We start from the raw sequence: 24,467 nt of genomic DNA, 5'->3' as shown, positions 1-24,467 counted from the left end.
ACCTCTTAGGTACATCTCTGTGGAAATGATGTGGGAGCATGAAAACAATGACGTGCGCTGATAACTCCCCAAGGCTAGTCCCAACTCCCTTTGTGGCTCTGGATTAGGTCTCGACCTGTCTCGAAAACTCAGTGATATACTTCGCTGACATAATGGAAAGTCTCTGCCGCTATAAAACACGCTGCTGGCTCGCCATCCCTAATGAGAGCAAAGCCCACAGAGTCACTCCATATTAGTGCTTATTTTGCTTTCTTGATAATTTTGCAGGGATGGAAACAAACAGGAAAATGTCACTCCTCCCAGAGGAGGATATTAGAATACCGTCTCCCAAGGCCTGACACTCCAGAAGAACTGTGGGACTCGACAGAGACAGAGGAGCAGCAAATCATTTTCAATTGAGTCAATCCAGGAAGTTAACCCAATTGTCTTAAATCTTTTCTATGACAAAACATTGTCAGGCAAATGTATAACTATTTATTTTCAAACCCCGCTCATTGTGTTCTGCAGTCTAAAGTTACCTTGCAAGACTGAAAAGCTAGTCTTTGGTCCAGGGACAGGGTTGGAGAGAAACGGACTACACGTTGTCTGATTACAAAACAACTAACTGTAATCAGTTCTATTTCAAACACTAATTTCAATGTCTCACATTGGGATTCGCTCGGTGGATCACTGGGCTCGAAGAACCAATCACACATCGTATGTTGAAGACAGATAGGTCGAGTGGCGAATGAGGTTAGACACCTTTCCTCATTATAAGGCACTACTGGCATACTGGTCACTCTCGCCTCTTCCTTGTGGAAGAGACTATGCTCACTGAAGCTCTCCTCAGCACAACGATATCCCTGCCTTCCTACTGAACTGTTCTCAGGCGAACCATGAGGTTAACACTGCTAAATGTAGGACCTCGGCTTCTATCAATAGTGTTGAGTACTGACCGAACGGGAAAGGAAAGCTAACCACCTGCAACACAGTTATATTGCTAGCTCCCTTCTCTTGTCTAGTTTGTTTACTTGTTTGTGTCAACTAGAACGATTGGTTAGCGTCACGTCTCTACAGTCGTGGTAGAATACTTACCCGAAGTCTAACTGCCCTCGCAAGGTTATTTTCGGCTAACACTGGGGTAGCTACAGCGTGCCTGAGCCACGAGGTAGCTGCTAGCTAGCTAACCTATTACTAGCATCGCGGCTGTAGCGTTCACGCTGTGCACATTAGCTGCAAGACTTCTACTAGCTAGTTTATGCCTATCTAAAGCCTTACACATTGTTTTTACAACCGGCGTCTCACCATCAGCTAGCTCTGTTCTATACAATGGGCTACTGCTGCCCCATCCCAAGATGAGCTGAGCAAAGCATTCAAATTCCCACGTTCTTGCACTTGTAGTTCCATGATTGCATAGTAGGAATTTGACCTTCTATGCATCAATTGCCCGAGAAAGGAACATGCTCAGGAAGCACTCGACAACCCAGAGTCCTATAAGGATTGTAAATTGCTGTCTAGTCGCTGATGTGAGTAAGACCTTTAAACAGGTTAACATTCACAATACAGATTACCAGGACACGTACTCAGAGCATGCGCTGACCAGCTGGCAAGTGTCTTCACTAGGGCTGTTGCAGTGACCATATTATCTCCACATCAGCAGTTATGACCCCAGTAAAATTCCACGTGACCATTGAGTCACGGTAATCTCCTCTTATGCACCTGCACATGCATTGGTAGTGCCCAAACTTGCTAAAGACCATCAGGATGCTAATGGCCTAGTACTCAGTGCTCTATTGTCCTTGTAACCACACTGAAATCAACGCAAATGCAATCAAAAACCCTATCAAACACATCAATAAACAGTATGTGCTTTTAAAACTAACCTCACTGTGATTGATCAACTTGAAGAAAGAAGTTCAACGACAGGTTGAAACTGAGTGTAAAACATGGTCGTTGTGGATGTTGTTTCAAAGCCTAAAACAACTAAATGGACAGCGCATTCTAAGGTGATGAATATTTCAAAACATCCATATGCATATCAGATATCATGCATGCACATAGGCCTATGTGAGCCCTAGCCAGACAAAAAAACTGAATTAAAATAATGATTGTGCCCTTATACAGTACATTTTTCTACCGCATATTACACATGGCAGAAAAACACCCAAAAGATTAAACAAATTCTAGTAAGTGTGGATTGTATTGTTATGCGTACTGGATGGAGTGGTTAAGTTATGCTTACATTCCAAATGTTCTATTCTCGAGTCTGGGAGAGAACGTATAGGCCTGTAGGCGATGCTGTTGGTTCATTGATTGTGCAGGTGGCTAAGCTTACAATTATAGTGAATTTATATTTTATTTTGAATAGCCTGGTAACCGGGCATTTTTATATTTTAATAATTAACAGAAACATTCTCCTCTTCTCTCTCCTTAATTATTTTCTCTAGCGCACAGACGGAGGGCCTGTCAACGGTTTAATTAAATTGATTTTGTTGTGAAAACATGTTACTATTAATGTTCTCGAACAGATTTCACTAGGTTTCCTAAATTAAGGACTGGGTAAATGCAGGAACAGGGTTGGAGAGCCCAAGGCATTGGGCATAGCGACACAACATACAGTAGGCCAACTTATATTCTGTTCTTCTGAAATACATTTTCTTCATATCAAAGTGTTTATTTAGATCTGCCTAAAATAAATAATGGAGTATATTCAATTGATTTATTATCATTTTTAAATTGTAGATATCATAAAGGTGTGCATCAGCGGCTTGTATGCATGGAGGCCTGGAGATTCTAAATGTGTTTATGTTAATTAACGGTCAATTACCGTGAGACCGGCAGTCTTTTGCATGGCAACAAGCGGCTGACAAAATTTCAGTTCTGACCATGCAGCAATCTAACAATTTCACAACAACTACCTTTTACACACAAGTGTAAAGGAATTAATAAGAATATGTACATATAAATATATGGATGAGCGATTGCTGAACGGCATAGGCAAGATGCAGTAGATGGTATGGAGTACAGTATAAACATATACTGTACTCTATACCTATGTTCATTGACTAAAGCTCAGCGTTCAACATCATAGTGCCCTCTAAGCTCATCACTAAGCTAAGGACCCTGGGACTAAACACCTCCATCTGCAACTGGATCCTGGACTTCCTGACAGGCCATCTCCAGTTGGTGATAGGAGGTAATAAAACATCCGCCACGCTGACCCTCAATACGGGGGCCCCTTGGGTGCGTGCTTAGTCCTCTCCTGTACTTCCTGTTCACCCACAACTGTATAGCACTGCATGGCTGTTCACGACTCCAACACCATCATGAAGTTTGCGGACAACACGACAGAAGCTCTATTTGTGAAAAGACCAAGTCCGTACTGTATTATGGCAAGAACGGCTCAAAAAAGCAAAGAGAAATGACAGTCTATCATTACTTTAAGACATGAAGATCAGTCAATCTGGAAATTTTAGACACATAACATCAACTGTTCAAATGATACTGTGTGAATCAGGCCTTCATTGAATTGCTGCAATGAAACCATTACTAAAGGACACCAATAAGAAGAAGAGACTTGCTTGGGCCAAGAAACATGAACAATGGACATTAAACCGGTGGAAATTTGTCCTTTGGTCTGGAGTCCAAATTGGAGATTTTTGGTTCCAACTGCCGTGTTTTTGTGAGACACGGTGTGGGTGAACGGATGATCGCTGCATGTGTATTTCCCACCATAAAGCATGGAGGAGGAGGTGTGATGGTGTGGGGGTGCTTTGCTGGTGACACTGTGATGATTTATTTAGAATTCAAGGCACACTTAACCAGGATGGCTACCACAGCATTCTGAAGCGATACACCATCCCATCTGGTTTGGGCTTAGTCGGACAATGATCCAACACAACAGGACAATGACCCAACACACTTCCAGGCTGTGTAAGGGCTATCTTACCAAGAAGTAGAGTGATGGAGCGCTGAATCAGTTGACCTGGCCTCCACAATCCCCCGATCTCAATCCAACTGAGATGGTTTGAGATGAGTCAGACCACAGAGTGAAGGAAAAGCAGCCAAAAAGTGCTCAGCATATGTGGGTACTCCTTCAAGACTGTTGGAAAAGCGTTCCAGGTGAAGCTGGTTGAGAGAATGGCAAGAGTGTGCAAAGCTGTCATCAAGGCAAATGATGGCTACTTTGAAGAATCTCAAATCTCAACTATATTTAGATTTGTTTTACACTTTTTTTGGTTCCTACATTATTCCATTTGTGTTATTTCTTAGTTTTGATGTCTTCACTATTGCTCGAAAACTTTTGACCGGTAGCATATATATAAACAGTGCATTCGGAAACTATTCCGACCCATTGACTTTCCACATTTATATAATTATTTGTATTATTTACATTTATATATATATATGTATATTTTAATGTTCTTTAACTTCTTTAACTCTGGGAATTGACCCGTAAGTAAGCATTTAACTGTTAATCTACACGTTAATAACATTTTTATTCGATTTTCATAGCGGGTTTGAGCAGGAGGATAAAACACTCCTCTATCTCTACCCCCTCCCTCACCTCTTAGTCACCGACGAGGTTGAGGCTCAGTCCCCCACAACTGAGCCCAGCTGGGGTGAGGTTATTGGATAGCCTCTATTACCTCCCCTCACTGTCTAAGGATGTAGTGTCAGGGGAAGGCTGCTAGGGGATGACGAGGATGATGACAGGATGAATCTCGTGGGTCTCTTCAACTTTGAGACTTAGACAGAGGGCAAAGACACCACTCTTACCTTCTCTCAAGTCCTACCTCTCCAATAAGTCAAATTTCTGCCTGGCTGGGGCTGCCCTGGTCATCTGTAAGTGCTGTTATTGTGAAGTGGAAAAGTCTAGGTGCAACAATGGCTCAGCTGCAAAGTGGTAGGCCACACAAGCTCTCAGAACGGGACTGCTGAGTGCTGAAGCGGGTTGCGCGTAAAAAGTAAAAAAATTGTCTGTCCTCGGTTGCAACACTCACTACCAAGTTCCAAACTGCCTCTGGAATGCAATGTCAGCACAATAACTGTTCATCAGGAGCGTCATTAAATGGGTTTCCATGGCCTAGCAGCCGCACACAAGCCTAAGATCACCATGTGCAATGCCAAGCGTCGGCTGGAGTGGTGTAAAGCTCGCCTTTATTGGACTCTAGAGCAGTGGAAACGCATTCTCTAGAGTGATGAATCATGCTTCACCCTCTGGCAGTCCGACAGATGAATGTTGGTTTGGAGGATGCTAGGAGAACGCTACCTGCCCAATGCATAATGCCAACTGTAAAGTTTGGTGAATGAGAAACAATGGTCTGGGGATGTTTTTCATGGTTCGGGCTAGGCCCCTTGGTTCCAGTGAAGGGAAATCTTAATGCTATAGTATACATTTACATTCTAGACGATTCTGTAGATGAAGCAATTCCCCTGCAGCAATGTTCCAACATCTAGTGGAAAGCCTTCCCAGAAGAGTGGAGGATGTTATAGCAGCACAGTTGGGACCAACTCCATATTAATGCCCCTAATTTTGCAGTGAGATATTTGACAAGCAGGTGTCCACATACCTTTGTTCTAGGCTTTATTAAAAGTTTACTACTGTACTTATAACAAAACAAAAATATAATGAACACTGTTTACTAGGCAGTCATTTCATAAGGCAGTTTTTGGTATCCTCAACAGTGAACATCATTAGCCATACAATCGTTAATTTGTCTTTGTGATGCCTCCATTCAAGTTGAATAAAAACATATTATGAAACGGGAAGCTTGTTTTATGACACATGGACAATATAACGTATAGCATAGATATCGGACCTTCACCAGATAGTAGAGCACCAGTATTTGTTGTATTCAAAAAGTTAGATGCTTAAAGTTTAAAGATGTTATCAGAGCTCAGTTTTAGGGATTAGGGATTCGTTCTGCTGTTGCTGATAACCCTCAACATATGAGTTAAGGAACTGGACTTTGGGGATGCAGGCTGCAGACACCTGGGGCAATACAGGGTTACCTCTGAGAAATCCAGTGATTGTATTGGTTCAGTTGCCAATCTAAAGCTCTGCCCCGTGGTCACACATCTCAGTGCAGGCAGAGTGGAAATATTTAATCTGACAGATCACATTTCACAGGATGGCCATGTGTGTATTTATCCAAGCCTGCAAGGTCAGGGAGAGGCAGAGGGATAGCGGAGAACTGGGTCGTTAAACGGCCCTGCATGTTCCCAATTTTACTCCAAACTCTGAGGATGATCAAGTGTAATCAAACTTGACACCCATAGAGATAATGCGGGTGGGGGCACAATGGCATAACATTTGTTCTTTTTTTTTTTAGCTAAGACAATTTTGTAAAGAGCCTTATAGGATTGTTGTAAAAAGCCCAGATGTGTCAATGATAACAATAGGATAAAGGAGGTTGAGGCAGAGTGATAGAGTGGAAAAGGCTTTGTGCAGTCTAGCGTTGTCCTTAAGAAGTTCTGATTACAAAACGTACACAATGAACGTGTGACACCATTCAAAAAGGTTACAGTGCCTTCAGAAAGTATTCATAACTCTTGACTTATCCAAATTTTGTTGTGTTACAGCCTAAATTCAAAATGGATGAATATATTTTTTTTTCTCACCGATCTACACACAATACCCCATAATGACAAAGTGAAAACATGTTTCTAGAAATGTTATTGAAAATTAAATACAGAAATATATAATTCACGTAAGTATTCACACCCTTTTTGCTATGACACTCCAAATCGAGCTCAGGTGCATCCCATTTCCTTTGATCATCCTTGAGCCGTCACTACAACTTGATTGGAGTCCACCTGTGGCCAATTCAATTGTTTGGACATGATTTAGAAAGAAACACACCTGGTACATGCAGTTGACCTCTGTCATGCAGTTGACAGTGCATGACAGAGCAGAAACTATATCATATCGAAGGAACTGTCCGTAGATCTCAGAGATAGAATTGTGATGAGGCATAATACCGTGCCTTCAGAAAGTATTCACACCCCTTCACTTTTTCCACATTTTGTTGTTACACATTTTTTCAACAATCTACATCAAAAAATATTATGTCAAAGTGGAAGAAAAATTTGAAGACTTAAAAAAAAAAAACATAACATATCTTGATTAGATAAGTATTCAATCCCCAGAGTCAATATATGTTAGAATCAACTTTAGCAGCAATTACAACTGTGAGTCTTCTTGGTAAGTCTCTAAGAACTTTGCACACCTGGATTGTACAAAAAATGGATCATTATTCTTCTTTAAACTCTTCAAGCTCTGTCAAGTTGAATGTCATTGATAGACAACCATTTTCACGTCTTACCATAGAGTTTTGACTTAAAGCGGCTTGAAAAGCTAACGAGACCACTCAGGGACATTCAATGTTGTCTTGGTAAATTTGTCCTTGGGTCTTAGGTTGTTGTCCTGCTGAAAGTTGAATGTGTCTTCCAGTGTCTGTTGGAAAGCAGACTGACCCAGGTATTCCTCTAGGATTTTGCCTGTTTTTTACTGCCTAGTCCATGCTGATGACGAGCATATCCATAACATAATACAGCCACCACCATGCTTGAAAATATTAAGATTGGTACTCAGTGACGTGTTGTTGTAGATTTGCCTCAAACATAACATTTTGTATTCAGAACAAAAAGTAATTTTTTTGCCACATTTTTTGAATCATTACTTTAGTTCCTTATTGCAAACAGGATTTATGTTTTGGAATATTTTTATTCTATAAAGACTTTCTTGTTTTCACTCTGTCACTTAGGTTAGTGTTGTGGAGTAACTACAATGTTGTTTATCCTTCTTCAGTTCTCATATCACAGCCATTAAACTTTTTTTAATGTTACCATTGGCCTCATGGTGAAATCCCTGAGCCTTTTCCTTCCTCTCCGGCAACTGAGTTAGGAAGGACGCCTGTATCTTTGTAGTGATTGGATGTAACATCAAAAACATAATTAATTACTTCACCATGCTCAAAGGGATATTCAGTGTCATAGGTGCCCTTCATTACGAGGCATTGGACAACCTCCCTGGTTTTTGTGGTTGAATCTGTGTTTGAAATTCACTGCTCGGCTGAGGGACCTTACATGTAATTGTGTGGATGGGTTACAGAGATGAGGTAGTCATTCAAAAATGATTTTAAACAATATTATTGCACACAGAGTTAGCCCATGCAACTTATTATGTGACTTGTTAAGCAAATCGTTACTCCTTAACTTATTTAGGCTTGCCATAATAAAGGGGTCGAATACTTGACTCAAGACATTTCAGCTTTTATTTTTGTATTAATTTGTAATAGTTTTGAAAAACATTATTCCACTTCAACATGATGGGGTATTGTGTGCAGGCCAGTGATAAAAACATCGACATTGAACCCATTTCAAATTCAGGCTGTAACACAAAATGTGGAAAAAGTCAAGGGGTGTGAATACTTTCTAAAGGTATATACAAATCTACCTCAGGTCACTTTGCCTGTAGCTAATGTTTCTTTTTTTCCCCTGGTTCTCATTTTAGCTAAGCTCTGAAACAATTTCACACAGACCAGGAGATGTCGAGGGAAGCTTGACAGAGTTGCTAAAATGCCTGTCTACACATCATTCGGAGAGTAAGAGAGATGAGAGAGAGATAGAGAGAGAAAGAGAGAGAGAAAGAGAGAGAAAGAGAGAGAGAGAGAGAGAGAGAGAAAGAGAGAGAGAGAGAGAGAGAGAGAGAGAGAGAGAGAGAGAGAGAGAGAGAGAGAGAGAGATAGAGAGAGAGAAAGAGAGAGATAGAGAGAGATAGAGAGAGATAGAGAGAGATAGAGAGAGATAGAGAGAGAGAGAGAGAGAGAGAGAGAGAGAGAGAGAGAGAGAGAGAGAGAGAGAGAGAGAGAGAGAGAGAGAGAGAGAGAGAGAGGTATTTCCGCTGCTGATAAAATAAGTTACTCACTAATATAAGGGATGCTGGCACACAGTGACTGCATTACCAGATTGCAGTCTACAACACAACTGGGTTGTGAGACATTAATCATGTGTTTACCCTCTGCTCATAATTGAATGGAGGGTCTGACAGGAATGTCATATTCCAGTAAGCTATATGTTTAAAAAGGGTTATATCAAATATCATTTTGCTATTTTATTTAGAATTTTAAGACCCCTTGAAGTATCAAAACAATATATTATTTACAATATATTGTTTATGAAAAAGTTTATTTGGCCTTACTGCATATATACTTACTGCATACTGCATATATACAAAAACATTGAATAACACATTCACTACATGGAACAACAGATAGTCCCCCCAAAAAATTTAAAAGAACTTTGTTCTGAAGTGTCTGTCCTATACCTGATATAAAATCAGGAAACATTTGTACTTGTTTTAACACATATTTAACCCCTTATTGGTGGCACTAAACACTGTCAATATATACAGTAGCAGTCAAAAGTTTGGACACACCTTCTCATTCAAGGGTTTTTCTTTATTTTCACTATTTTCTACATTGTAGAATAATAGTGAAGACATCAAAACTATGAAATAACACATATGGAATCATGTAGTAACCAACAAAGTGTTAAACAAATCTAAATATATTTTATATTTGAGATTCTTCAAAGAAGCCACCCTGTGCCTTGATGAGAGCTTTGAACACTCTTGGCATTCTCTCAACCAGCATCATGAGGTAGTCACCTGGAATTAATTTCAATTAACAGGTGTGCCTTGTTAAAAGTTCATTTGTGGATTTTCTTCCTTCTCAATAAGTTGTGTTGTAAAAAAAAGTAAGGTTGGTATACAGAAGGTAGCTCTATTAGGTGAAAGACCAAGTCCATACTGTATTATGGCAAGAACGGCTCAAAAAAGCAAAGAGAAATGACAGTCTATCATTACTTTAAGACATGAAGATCAGTTCATCTGGAAAATTGCAGACACATCTCAACATCAACTGTTCAGAGGAGACAGCGTAAATCAGGACTTCATGTTTGAATTGCTGCAAAGAAACCACTACTAAAGGACACAAATAAAAATAAGAGACTTGATTTGGCCAAGAAACACATGCAATGGACATTAGACCGGTGGAAATGTGTCCTTTGGTCTGAAGTCAAATTTGAGATGTTTGGTTCCAACCGTCGTGTCTTTGTGAGATGTGAGATGGATGATCTCTGCATGTGTGGTTCCCACCGTGAAGCATGGAGAAGGAGGTGTGATGTTGTGGGGATGCTTTGCTGATGATTTATTTAGAATTCAAGGCCCACTTAACCAGCATGGCTACCACAGAATTCTGCAGTGATACACCATCCCATCTGGTTTGGGCTCATTTTTCAACAGGACAATGATACAACACACCATCAGGCTCTGTAAGGGCTATTTTACCAATGAGGAGAGTGATGGAGTGCTGCATCAGATGACCTGGCCTCCACAATCCCCTGACCTCAACCCAATTGAGATGGTTTTGGATGAGTTGGGCCGCAGAGTAAAGGAAAAGCAGCCAAAAAGTGCTGAGCATATGTGGGAACTCCTTCAATACTGTTGGAAAAGCATTCCAGGCGAAGCTGGTTGAGAGAATGCCAAGAGTATGCAAAGCTGTAATCAAGGCAAGGCAAAGGGTGGCTATTTGTTTAACACTTTTTTGGTACTGTACTTCCATTAATTTTTTTAAAACTGGTACCTGGGGACCTTCAGACGAGTCTTGTGAGGCCTAGTGAAAAACATCCAACATGTACAGTATGTGTTCATGAGTATTGTTAGTGTGTAGCCCAAACTGTTTGCTCGCTACAGACAGAAGTTGGCAGATCTGCTGTACCGACTTCAGATGAGTCCCAATATTATTTTGGGGGTTGTATAGCAAAACGGAGAGCACCATTGTATTCGTGAGAGTCTCACCATTACGTTCGCGAGAGTCTCTCCACTCTAAGGGATTATTAAGCAAAGTTTTCAAAGTTGTGCCCTGCCATTTGATTTTATATTGCCATTAAACTGATGAGCGAAATGAAGGGGATGGGCCAAATTAATGAATTTGTCACTTCTAGCTTGTTCTGAGGTGTTTGCCAAGAACTTGTAAAGAAGTGCATTATGAAAAGATGTAAAGAGGAATAGATAGTCACTATGACTTAGTGAGAGAGAGCGAGAGAGAGCGAGAGCGAGAGAGAGACTGCCTATGGGGAGTACACACTGCAATGTACACACTGCCTATGGGGTTAAAACTTGGGGTACTTTGACATTGCAAGAGCACATTAGTTTCAATTAAACACGCCTGATCTCTGACACATTAGAAGCCTCTTCTGTGCTGGCAGAAATAGGAAGGCATTATTACACTCACACTGAAAGAGATTGAATTCGGAGCAACATGACTGTTTTTCAGTTTACCATACATATCTCGAATTTCAATTACAGCGGCGTATATGAAGGCCAACAGGCAATTGAAAGCAAAACACGACTAGCTCTATTGTGCTGGAAAGGAGAGTTGAATGAAAAAGCAAAGCAGACGAGCGATACCAGTATCCATGAACACACAGCACACTCGATTTTCAAAAAGGATTATTTTGTTTTTCCCAGTGATCGTGAGGGCATGTGTATGGAGTGACAGACAAGGATTAACAGATCTTTGAGGGAGAGAGGGCAAGGAGGATGGCTCCAGAGCTCCAGGGTCTTGGCATGAGGGGAACCAGTGGCAGCCTGTTTCGGGGAGACGCCAGGGGAAAACACCAGGGATGCGTCCCAAATGGCACCCTATTGCCTGTATAATGCATTACTAGCCCACATGGTTTGGTTCAAAAGTAGTGCACTATAAAGGGAACATGATGCCATTTGGGACACAAGACTGGGTCTGGTGTGAACAGTATGTGGGCTGACTGCCTCATAGTCACTGAGAGGGGTTTTAGCATTAGGCTTGGGCAATATCCAAATGTAATATCATCATACTGTCCTTCTCTCATCCCGGGATTTACGGTATTAATGGCAAAGCAAACAAGGGGGCGCTAAAAACTCTACTCCCAGAATGTTAACAAAATGAGCACAAACTAATAGCGAAAGCACATAGACGCTGTAAGCTAAATGCTTACGAGCGAAAACGATGATGAACTAATTGCAAAGACAGGCAAAACCAGCTCATAAAGTTAGACAAGCATAGCTAGTAGATACCAAATATCATTTTTGGTGAGTTTGGACATTTACACGCGAAAGTGAACAAGATAAATTGTGCAACTGATCAAAGTTGTGATGCATGCTTTTCTGAAGGAAGAGCAGCATTTGAACAAGGAGCAGATGGGAGAAGAACGAAGGAGAAAACAACTAGTAGGAAGCACAAGGAAAGAAATGGCAGCTGTACAGAACTCACCCATAGCTCTTTGACATCTGGCAGGATGCCATTATAAGATGTCTGATGTCAAACAAGTATAACTTCATCACCTCATGTGTGTAGGACAACAGAGGCTTACCAATAGAACGCAATAGATATAAAAGCTCCTGCTTTTTCTCCTGTTGTGCTATTTACAAAACAAACATATGACTGGCTCAATCGTTCTGGAGAATTAAGCTTCATAATGTAAAATAATGCAATGTGCTTTATCTCCTAATATATTGCAGGTATTAACTTAAAAAGTATCTACACATATCCAAATTTATTGAAAAACTAGTTTTGACGGTATTGAAAAACCATTGATGTTACAAACAGAAAGATGGCACAATGTCCCATAAAAGCAGGCTCTTATAGCCTTAAAAGCACCATGCACTGCAAAGCTGTCCCAAGACGTCCCTGTTGACCCATAACACTACAATGCCACAGCACAGCCATTTTGTCTAAATGGTGACTGTAAGCGCATTCCGTTCTCCATCTACGGCAGCATACGCAGAAGAGAGAGTAAGATATCTGGGCTGGGAACGGAGCAGGCAGGGACCAATGGGCTGTAGTGGCTCTCTAGTCACAGTATACGTGAATTTTCACCAGCATGTACAGCAGTCAAAAGACCTTTCTATTTTCATAGGGGAGAGTGATGTTTATGAGGCACTCCACTAATGGAGGAGCTGGGGACATTTCTATCTGGGACAGGGCAACCATTTTCACACAGAAAATACTACTTTCATATAATGAATCTGTGGGGAGGAATCAACTTAATGAGGTGGGCATGTGTTCGTGACGAGGTTTTCAGAGGAGGTGGGCACGTGTCCGTGGGGGACTGGAGGTGTTCAGAGGAGAACTGAGAAGGATGGGAATTGTTAGAAGGCTCGTTAATAACAAAACGGTAACAAATAAAGTGCTGTCAAGGGAGGCCTGGGGCATGGCCACATCACACCTGGCTAGCAAAACACTTAACAGTCCGGCCCTGATTAAGAATAAGTAGGGATGGAACTTTCTCGGGCTGCTGGACGTGCCCTGTACAACTTTACAGCGTCAGTGGCATGGTTGGCTTAATATTTGTGAGTCACATCACATAGACTTCGCAGTGAATGACATTGTTTTACGTCCCAAATGGCACTCTGCTCCCTATGTAGTGCACTACATTTGATGAGGGGCCCATAGGTCAATAATATTTCTGTCAAAAGTATTGCACTACATAGGGAATAGGTGTGCCATTTGTGACGCAGATGGGATTGTCCTCATATGGGGCATATCCTCATATATTCAAAATTGTTCAATATGACATTAAAACACAGTTACAAGCTTGAAAGTAAAAAAAAAAACTACAGACAAATACAATACATAAAATGTCAGGTTTGCGTGTATAAACCAAGATGAACCAAGATGATGTAGGTATAAAATTACATTATGTGAAGTATAGTCAGTGGTGATTTTAGCAAGTAAATCTTGGTGGGTAAAACTAAAAAATATATATATTTTTAGATGCATGCCAGCAAAGCCACTACACAACACTAAACAATACATTAGTTGCACTATAACGGCGACAAGCGGTGCCCACAAACTGTTAGGGCCTATATAAAGCTGTCCCAACAGCGGAGCTTTCTTTCCAACACAATGGAGTGAATCCTTACCACCGCTACACCTGGCTGCCAGCAGAGCCTTGTCTGGCAGCGAAACAGTTAATTCAGCCTCATTTACTGCCTTTTTAAAAAATACAGCTGATAATGGCTAGCCATATATCCCTGGCATATTACATCATTTATGCAGCAGCATATAAGACATTTTTGGACTCACCTTGTTGTGCACGGCGGTCCTTCATTGTCAAATTTTGTCATCAAAGAAAAAGATGTACAATTCCGGGTTGGTTGACCGTTCAAAACGTATTTCCCCAGTCTGACTTCCCAGTTGCAATGCCTGCGGTTAGCCACTGTCACCACTGTTCCTTCCAAACAACTCATTGTTGAATTTGTGATTTCCAACTTGTTGTGTGATGTTTATGTCCAATGGTTGATGTGCACCGATACGTTTTATCTATAAAGTATCTTCATATGACACGGATTAAAAAGGATTTGCCAGTAGATCTGTCTACTTGATTTATGATGATGACTGCTAGCTAATATTTTGAAAGTAAGATGTTGACATGATCAGTCCAATCAAAGCTACTGTAGATATAACGTGATTTAACATCAATGTATCTGTGTCCAATGACCTTGAACATTCTTGGAAGAGCACTTCTAATGTAACTCTATGGCAGCACCCAAAGGGCTCACATTCTTGATGTTTACCCTTACGAAAGTCGGGTGACATAGTGTCCCCATGAGTGACAGAACACTGAGCCAGTCACAGTGCAATGCTGGGCCAATCATGGTGCAATGCTCCTATTTTCTGCTGGCCTGCCCCACCACCACAGAAAGCATTGAGCTAGGTTGAAACACTTCCATTTCGGAGCTGCCTGTATGTGTGCGGCTTTATTAACTCAATGATATATATTTTTACGATGTTTGCAAACTGATATGTGACACGTATTAATGCCAAAATAACATGCAAAACAGGCAAGCCCCCCACCAAAAAAACTTTCATATATATATACTGTATATATATATATATATATATACACATTGAATTTATTTTTTGGCCAAAAAAAGGTGGGGCTCTGCCCTGAAGGACGGGTCGCCACTGAGTATAGTGCATTTGAGCCATATACTTCAAAGTACTTCAGCGCCATGTACATTAATGGCTGTGTACAGTGTAAGGAGTGTTTTAGACCTCTACTTCCCGCTGTGGACCTGGGTGGCCCTGCAAGTGGCTGGCTGAGGTTTACAGGGCGTGAACAGTGCCTGAAACCTATCTCCTCCTCCAAAGCCAAGTGTTTCTGTAACTGAGCTAATGGCCTCAGACACAAGGGGCCAAAGATCAGCGGTCAATACGACAGACACTGAAGGAAAGAGTGTCCACACTCTGGGCACAGTGTACAGTGAAAAAAGCAGCTTTGATGGCTAATGCAATAACCACAGCCAGACATCAAACCAAGCGGAACGATAAGAGCATTCAGATACTGAAAGCTCCGGGACTGAGAGAAGATGAAAAGAGGAGGAGAAGTTTAACTTCCATCCAACGCCGGCTGCCCTAATTTGTCTGATGTGTGACGTGTCCGATTGATCATTATCAGGAATCGCGAGGACGGCGATGGCCCCTCAATTGCATGTCTCTAAATTCTGCCTGACCCTGGGCGAGTCATTTTTAAATGCAATCTACAGTTTATATCTGGGGACCAAAATAGCACCCTATTCCCTATGTAGAGCACTACTATTGACCAGGGCCCATATCAATGTAGGGAGGATGGTGCATTTTTGGGTCGCACCGTGCGGGTTAGTTGTAACGTCACTTCGTCTGAGTTGGAAGTCCTGCGAGCATCGGATTGGGCTGGCTGAATGTGAACAAGCACTATGTCGGTCAGCCTAGCAGCTTCAGAGACCTCCCACTGGGCTGCAGGAGAACATGCTGTGCTTTGTTGTGCTTGCCACTTTGCAGTCAGTCAGGGGATGAAAGCTATTCAAATAATTAGCCATGTTAGTTATGTTTGGAGTGTTCTAGAATAATCAGCCATGTTAGTTATATTAGTTCTGTTTGGAGTGTTTTAGCGAGTGTTGTTTTAATCAAAGGATAGATCAGGAAATGAGCCTGACCTGGGATGTTGCTCGATGTTAATCAGAAGTGAGAACAAGGGAAAACAAAGTTGTTATCTTGTTTGTATCAATTTCAAAACAAGCAAAGGGGTTGTGCTATAGGGTAGTTTGCCGACCAGTTTTTTAATTGTGTAATGGCTCTGTGGGTAGTCTGCTTGTGGGTCTACTCACAGATGTACATGTGTTTAGTGTGCCTGGACGTGTTTGGAGGGGAAGGAGTTTGCTGATGTTTTATTGTATTCACATCAGCTACAGTATTCGTTGATGTACTCAAGTAAAGTCACAACGGAATTGAACAAAAGTCTTAGCCAGGATCCAATAGGCATTTCTAGAGCCCTCCACAATCGTATCTCTAGCTTGTCACAGGCCATGAACCAACAGCCAAAGGCTTACATCAATACTATTGAGTGGATTGTAGGCTGCAATCTCTTCCTATTGACATCAAAAGTGGGTTGAAAGAGTATTTCTGTGTGGGGGGGAACAGCAGAATGAGGTGGTAAGGGGGGGAAGCCCTTAAGCTCTTTCCTATACCTCCTTCTCCACCTATTCTCCATCCATAAGGAAAGCTATGGTAAAGCTACACGTGGGTTTGGTATAGTTTTCTATAGACAAGGGACTGTCATTCCATCCCCTTCTCCCTAACTGATCTTGTCCATAATCAGTCCATCCAGGATTTTGCGATTCTGACACTAAACTGACCGATCACCGCAGCACAGAAAAGGGCTTTTAATTTCAACCAATCACCCCACATTTAATCACCCCACATCACCCCCTATCCACATCGACCGGACAACAGTGGAGAAGGTGGAAAGTTTTAAGTTCCTCAGCGTACATATCACTGAAAACTGAAATGGTCCACTCTGACAGTGTGGTAAGAAGGCTCAACAGCGCCTCTTCAACCTCAGGAGGCTGAAGAATTGTAGCTTGTCGCCTAAAGCTCTCAAACTTTTACAGATGCACAATTGAGAGCATCCTGTCGGGCTGTATCACAGCCTGGTATGGCAACTGCACCCCCCGCAGCCGCAGAGCTCTCCAGAGGGTGGTGCGGTCTGCACAACGCATCACCGGGGGCAAACTACCTTCTCTCCAGGACATTTACAGCACCCGATGTCACAGGAACGCCAAAAAGATCATCAAGGACAACAACCACCCGAGCCACTTCCTGTTCATCCCGTTATCTTCTAGAAGGTGAGGTCAGTACAGGTGCATCAAAGATGGGACCGAGAGGCGGAAAAACAGCTTCTATATCAAGGCCATCAGACTGTTAAACAGCCATCACTAGCACAGAGAGGCTGTTGCCTGCATACAGACTTGAAATCATTGGCCACTTTAATAAATGGAACACTAGTCACCTTAATAATGTCTACATATCTTGCATTACTCATCTCTTATGTATATACTGTATTCTATACTATCTATTGCATCTTAGTCGATGCCGCTTTGCTCATCCACATATTTATATATTCTTATTCCATTCCTTTACCTGGATTGTGTGTATTAGGTATTGTTGTGAAATTGTTAGATATTACTTGTTAGCTATTTCTGCACTGTCGGAGCTAGAAACACAAGCATTTCGCTACACTCTAAATAACATCTGCTAAACACAAGTATGTGACCAATACGATTTTATTTTATTTTATTATTTATACCCTTTTTCCCCTTGTCAGCAAATTTGTGACAAAATATTGTTTATATTTTTTGCCTGCAAATATCAATGCCGCGAAGGGCATAATACTCAACCATTTAAAAAAGGTTAATGGTGGACAGCTGGTTTCCAGTCATCATTTGATAGGGGAATACATTTTTGCCCTGTTTTCTGTCTGCAACTGAACCCTTCAACCCCATGCTGAATATTTTGTGGTGATTCAACAAATAAAAGCCTGAGTCTACTTCTGTGTGTTTAAGTACTGATTAATTTGATAACAGTAGTGAAAGTTTGATAATGACCATTTGAGGTAATAATGCTGTATTAAAATACATGACCTAATTCAGCAGACTCTATAACATCCCCCCCCCCACACCACACCACAATATTCCACACCACAATATTCCACACCACAATATTCCACACCACAATATTCCACACCACAATATTCCACACCACAACATTCCACGCCACAACGGAAGACTTAAACAAATACGTCTTCACTGACATTTGAGCGTGACTATTTATGTGAGCGTCTTCCGTTCCCGCTGGCTTGCGGTGAAATGGTGATCAAGTATAATAATGTGGCGATTGAACACCTGCCTCATTTGGATTAAGCATGCATGGCAGTGTCTGCCTGGGATCTCTGGCGCTCTAATGTGAGATGACAGAGCATTTCTACACATTCACTGCTCATGCATAAGCACCTCTCTTAACTAGCCCGGTCCCAGCGTCGAATGACACCACCGTACACGAGGTACTGTACTCACTTCTATTTATGTCAGCATAAGGCCAATAATTACTGCATGTAACTGTCCCCGTCAACATTGGAAATGAACTTAAGAGTAAAGAGGGATGTCGCCCCCTCAGCCAGAGTCATGAACACATTTTTGTAGCTGGTAAGGACTGAATGAATGCTACTTCTTGGTATTCAAGAGGAAATTCCTTTCACCACAAGAAGTTGTAAACAGCAAGACACAGCCTTCATCATCCCATATATACTTTGCTTTGTATGGAACGCAGTGAACAGTATTAACAGGCAGTAGAGTGGCCCTTTGCCGACCTGTAGCTAGGACCTGATGGCAGGGGGTCGAAGCAGTGATGGAGTGGGTGCTCGGCTTTGTTGATAAAGTAGGCGTTTTGGTTGAATTGCACATTCGTTCAGGAGGGACGAGACTGGGAGTCCAATGACTTTTGATGCAGTATTTGTATTTGGTTGTTTGTTATGAATTGAAGCTGTGAGCAAACTGAAGTTGCAGATACTACTGTTTAGGTTTGACCGAAAATGGGTTGATGTCAGATGTTACTGGGACGCTTATGCAATACTGTGAATTACATATGACAGCTTAACATTAACTTCAAGAACATTTCCAAATGTACAAGTCTGCCATTTGGCTTACATCACTCTACCGTTGTTAATGATTCAGTGGGCTTTGTTCAGTTTTAGAAATGTTCTCAATGAATTACTTGAAATAAACCCTTAATAGAATATAAAAGCTGAATATAACCTCAGAGACTGCTCCCATAACACGAGAGTCCACTTGTCAGTGAAATGATACGGTTCCCATGACAATCTTGACCCTGTGCCATAGTGCCAGGACACAGACAACATTATGAACGTCGCACAAATCATTTCCCCTCTTTCATTTCTTTAATGCCCCATGTGTTTGACTCTGACTCTATTGAACGGAATATTCCAGTCATAAATTCTAGTTTGTATTTCAGGGAGGAATTATGTGTCCTCAACTGACATAATTAGCACAACTTCTAGAGAATGTTCTAGTTTGTGACTCGCAGTCTCAGTTTGTGGATATGATTGTCTCCCAGCTTCGGGTTTTAGACTTCCTTTGATTCATTAAGCAAAAAGGTATCTTTGCAATTTGACTTGTTTGATATCAGAACATCAGCATTTCCAAATAACAAGATTTCCAATGACAACATCAGCACAGTGTGGAGATGTGGTTCTACCTTTGAAGAAGCAGTCCTTGCTGTGCACCACGTAGATCCGTCTCTTCTGCAGGCAGGCGGTGCGGTACACCTCACAGTGGTTCTCGTAGAACCTTCCATCGGAGCCGCACACTGGCACAAAGGTGGGTCGACACTTCTCCTGGCACACACACTCTGCCCGGCCCGTCGACTCCAGCAGCACACACTGGCGGCCCCTCCCGCAGTTTGTCCTCTTGCATGGTCCTCCATTTGACCCAGAGTGGACTGGAAGAAACACAGAGAGAGAGAAACCAGAGTTTAGGTTGGAAGAAACAGAGACAACCTGGGAAAAAACCATTCAAAAAGAAACCCAAGGTTTGTAAAATGCCAGTAGACTATCATACTAAGACAATCCAGTAAGAAAAGATAGGAAGGATGGTTGGATAGGTTGTGTTGGACAGAATATTAATCACTTCGAACACCTGTTGTCTGCTTTCTAAAAGGAAAGTGAAAAAACACATTGTTTATTGAAGGAGCTGTTTGCGCAAGGTTGGCTCTGAGTGTATATGGATGTCCATTACATTTCTCATATGTCAGGTAAATTAAAATCTTCCCTGTCATGTTGTCAGGTGCCAATTTTTCCTAAAGGAAACTCTGAAATGGCATATTGTTTTTATTAAGATTTTGTGAAGGCATATTGTGAAAAAAATAATAATAATTGTGATTTTCCATCCAGGTGGACTCATGCTCTAAAGACTATCAGTAACATTTCAACTATCTACTAACCTTAACCTTAGCCATAACCCTAACCCTTATTCTAATGCTAACCGTAACCTTAGCAAGCAGTTGCTTATCAACAGATAATACGACCATCTGTAGAGCATCTACAGATAGAAAATCTAGACTATCCAAATAAAGTGTGACCCAATATTCCACACAAACACACTTAAACTTTGTGAGATCAACAGAGATTGTAACTTGCCCTTCCTCACACGTCCTTCCTAGCACCTGTCACTCCTGAACCCCTCACCGTGGAGATCCTCCGACTCCCTTCTGATTCAATCTATTTGCATTTAAAGCAGGGTAAAAGCTGCTGAGACTTGCAGCCACACCACCTTGGATTGATCTTGCTAGGCCCCAGGCCCTAGAAGGGACCACTCCTGGAGAGATCTGAGCTGGGATTTATGGGGCCTGGGTTTGGAGTATAGGTGGCCGCTAGATTGAGGTTAGGAGCTAGGCTGGGGGAGAGAGGGGAACTGGATTGGTTTTAGCAGCATGGCTGGGGGGAGAGAGGGGTGCTGTGCTGGAGATAGCAGCATTGCTGGGAGAGAGAGGGTAGCTGGTCTGGGTTAGCAGCTATAGGCTGGGGAGCATAGTCATAGACTAGACGTAACATAGTAAATGTAAATCGGGTACACTCCAATGAGTATAATAAGTTATGTTTGGTATGTTTACATAAGACAGAAAGTAAGTAGGGTGGTTGGTTGGCGTGGATGGGTAGGCATAGAACATGAACGTCTAGAAACCCAAAGGTTGCGCTTTCAAATCTCATCATCTCAATCTAATAGCTAATTAGCAGCCTTGCAACTACTTATCATGTTAGCTAACCCTTCCCCTTTCCAGCCTGAGCATTCTAATTTTGGATTAATAGTGATGATGGGTACAGTGGCTTGCGAAAGTATTCACCCCCTTGGCTGCAAGTCTCTTGGGGTATGTCTCTATAAGCTTAGCACATCTAGCCACTGGGATTTTTGTCCATTCTTCAAGGCAAAACTGCTCCAGCTCCTTCAAGTTGGATGGGTTCCACTGGTGTACAGCAATCTTTAAGTCATACCACAGATTCTCAATTGGATTGAGGTCTGGGCTTTGACTAGGCCATTCCAAGACATTTAAATGTTTCCCCTTAAACCACTCAAGTGTTGCTTTAGCAGTATGCTTAGGGTCATTGTCCTGCTGAACGGTGAACCTCCATCCCAGTCTCAAATCTCTTGAAGACTGAAACAGGTTTCCCTCAAGAATTTCCCTGTGTTTAGCGCCATCCATCATTCCTTCAATTCTGACCAGTTTCAGTCCCTGCTGATGAAAAACAAAAAACATATTCACAGCATAATGCTGCCACCACCATGCTTCACTGTGTGGATGGTGTTCTCAGGGTGATGAGAGGTGTTGTGTTTGCGCTAGACAGCATTTTCCTTGAATGCCAAAAAGCAACATTTTTGTTTCATCTGACCAGAGTACCTTCTTCCATATGTTTGGGCAGTCTCCCACATGCCTTTTGGCAAGCACCAAACGTGTTTGCTTATTTTTTTCTTGAAGCAATGTTTTTTTGTAAAGTCCAGCTCTGTGGGGTGTACAGCTTAAAGTGGTCCTATGGACAGATACTCCAATCTCCTCTGTGGATCTTTGTAGCTCCTTCAGGGTTATCTTTGGTCTCTTTGCTGCCTCTCTGATTAATGCCCTCCTTGCCTGGTCTGTGAGTTTGGTGGGTGGCCCTCACTTGGCAGGTTTGTTGTGGTGCCATTTCCTTTCCATTTTTAAAAATGGATTTAATGGTGCTCCGTGGGATGTTCAAAGTTTCTGATATTTTTTTTATAACCCAACCCTGATCTGTACTTCTCCACAACTTTGTCCCTGACCTGTTTGGAGAGAGCCTTGATCTTCATGGTTCCACTTGCTTGGTGGTGCCCCTAGTTTAGTGGTGTTGCAGACTCTGGGGCCTTTCAGAACACGTGTATATATACTGAGATCATGTGACAGATCATGTGACACTTAGATTGCACACAGGTGTACTTTATTTAAATAATTATGTGACTTCTGAAGGTAATTGCATCATATCTTATTTAGGGGCTTCATTGCAAAGGGGGTGAATACATATGCACGCTCCACTTTTCTGTTTTTTATTTTCTTTAATTATTTATTGAAAAAAGTTATTTTTTCATTTCACTTCACCAATATGGACTATTTTGTGTATGTCCATTACATGAAATCCAAATAAAAATCCATTCAAATTACAGGTTGTAATGCAACAAAATAGAATACTTTTGCAAGGCAGTGAAAATGCCTTAATAACACTGCCGTCCAATCACCAACTTTATTTCTGAAAAATGCCATTTACACATGACAACATGAGCTAAAAATAAATATAATTGGTTTAGGACTTTATGTGCGGGAACCTTTATTTTTACTTCAATGAAAAATCTCTGAGCAAATCCTGCATTTGCCTCAGTGCCCTGGTAAATGACTGAAAGGAGAGTGGATCTCAAGTTCTATTTTGACAGCTTCAAAGTGGGAACCAGGTGGATCAGTTGAGGTAAGAAAATTGTTAAATTATGACAATGTTTCATCAATAATGTCACTTAAATGACAAATCATTTTGTTAAAAAGTCTGTATTTGCAGCGCTGAATAATGTTGGTTGCAATGCTGCTTGAAGAAGCAGCAGCTTGCGTTATTAGCTATTGCTCTAGCTATCTATCCTCTCCCTCCATTTCTGAATGAATTTGTTTCTTTCTAGCTGGCAAAACAAGTGAGCATCATTTTCTTTGTGTACTGCCAAATGTCGATAACATAACTACATTTGCCACTGGTATGGGCTAGTAAATATCCTAAACCTAGCCAGCTAGACAGTGATAGATGCAAGCTAAAACCAGGGAAAGGGAAGGGGAAGAAACAATTTACTTTCTGTTTCATCTGCTGGTAGCTTGCTAAATGTTCACTAAAATAGGTTTCTCCACATGTAATTGATGAAATTAGATTTTAATTCCATAAAGATTATAATTATGTGAAGATTGTAGAAAAACCCTCTCTGAATATTGCTACCATGTAAAAGATGGCTAGCTATGCTCCAACTTCAGTCTATCAGCTTTTCTGACATGGTTTTCCAGCCTGGCAGATACAGCGTCCGTTTCTACTATTGTACTATTACTGTACTAAGGTAGATAGCTAGCTAGATTACTAAAACTACTAAATCCTAATTTAGCTAGATAGGATAGCATATCTTGTGTTTGGTTCCACTATCACTGTCCTTCATCCACCACGCATTCATCTAGACACAAGCAAATTGTGATAGTGTTTGCTATAAATCAGATGATGTCATTCTGGTTAGTCCCCAATCCTTTAGTAAGTCAATCTTTTTATGAGGGACAATCCCACCCTCACAGTCCGGTTGAGCACAATATGATAAACAAGAGTGACAGGACACACACACACACACACACACGGGACAGGCAGGTGAACATTGCCTGGCAGGGAATCGACATTCGGCCAGCCTGCTCACAGATCTGTTCATCCTATTGTATGATTGTTGTCATGCCATGGAAGTTGGCTACACATAGGAGTTGGCTATTTGGCACAATCTGATGGAAGTCCAAATCAAATCCAATTTTATTGGTCACATACATGTGTTTAGCAACTGTTATTGCGGGTGCAGCGAAATGCTTGTGTTTCTAGTTCGGACAGTGCAGCAATATCTAACAAGTAATTTCGAACAATACACAGCATATACCCAATAAACATAAATCTAAGTAAGGAATGGAATTAAGAATATATAAATATATGGACGAGCACTGTCAAAGTGGCATAAACTAAGATACAGTAGAAAATGATAGAATGCAGTATTTACTGTACATATGAGACGGGTAATGCAAGATATGTAAACATTATTAAAGTGACATTGTTAATGACCACACTAACATTTGGCTTATAGTCAGAACAGAAAGAGTGAAACTTCAATGTACTGGAGGACTACTCTAGAAACCATCGGCTTTGTTACAGGACAGATGGAAAGGAGAATAGGATGCGATAATGTTTGCGTAGCACCTGAATGTGAGGGCAAGCGGTTATGCATCGTAAGGGGCTGACACTGTTTAAGGTTGTGGCACTCCAGGTAGTGTGAA

The 24,467-nt window shown here is 41.5% G+C and overlaps 1 protein-coding gene across 2 annotated transcripts in view; it reads right to left on the bottom strand.

Moving 5' to 3' along the window:
* LOC112258097 (follistatin-related protein 4-like) overlaps nucleotides 1–24,467 on the bottom strand; it is a 201,948-nt gene that overhangs the window by 94,134 nt on the left and 83,347 nt on the right. For both annotated transcript variants that reach the window (XM_024432208.1, XM_024432209.1), the window contains exon 4: nucleotides 19,617–19,859. In XM_024432208.1, coding sequence (XP_024287976.1) covers nucleotides 19,617–19,859 — 243 coding nt within the window. The remainder of the gene's footprint in view (nucleotides 1–19,616; nucleotides 19,860–24,467) is intronic.

The sequence above is a fragment of the Oncorhynchus tshawytscha genome, linkage group LG09 (assembly GCF_018296145.1).
Source record: "Oncorhynchus tshawytscha isolate Ot180627B linkage group LG09, Otsh_v2.0, whole genome shotgun sequence".
In the NCBI taxonomy this organism is placed as follows: domain Eukaryota; kingdom Metazoa; phylum Chordata; class Actinopteri; order Salmoniformes; family Salmonidae; genus Oncorhynchus; species Oncorhynchus tshawytscha.
The sequence above is the reverse complement of the archived record's forward strand: the minus strand, read 5'-3'. Positions and strand labels throughout refer to the sequence as shown.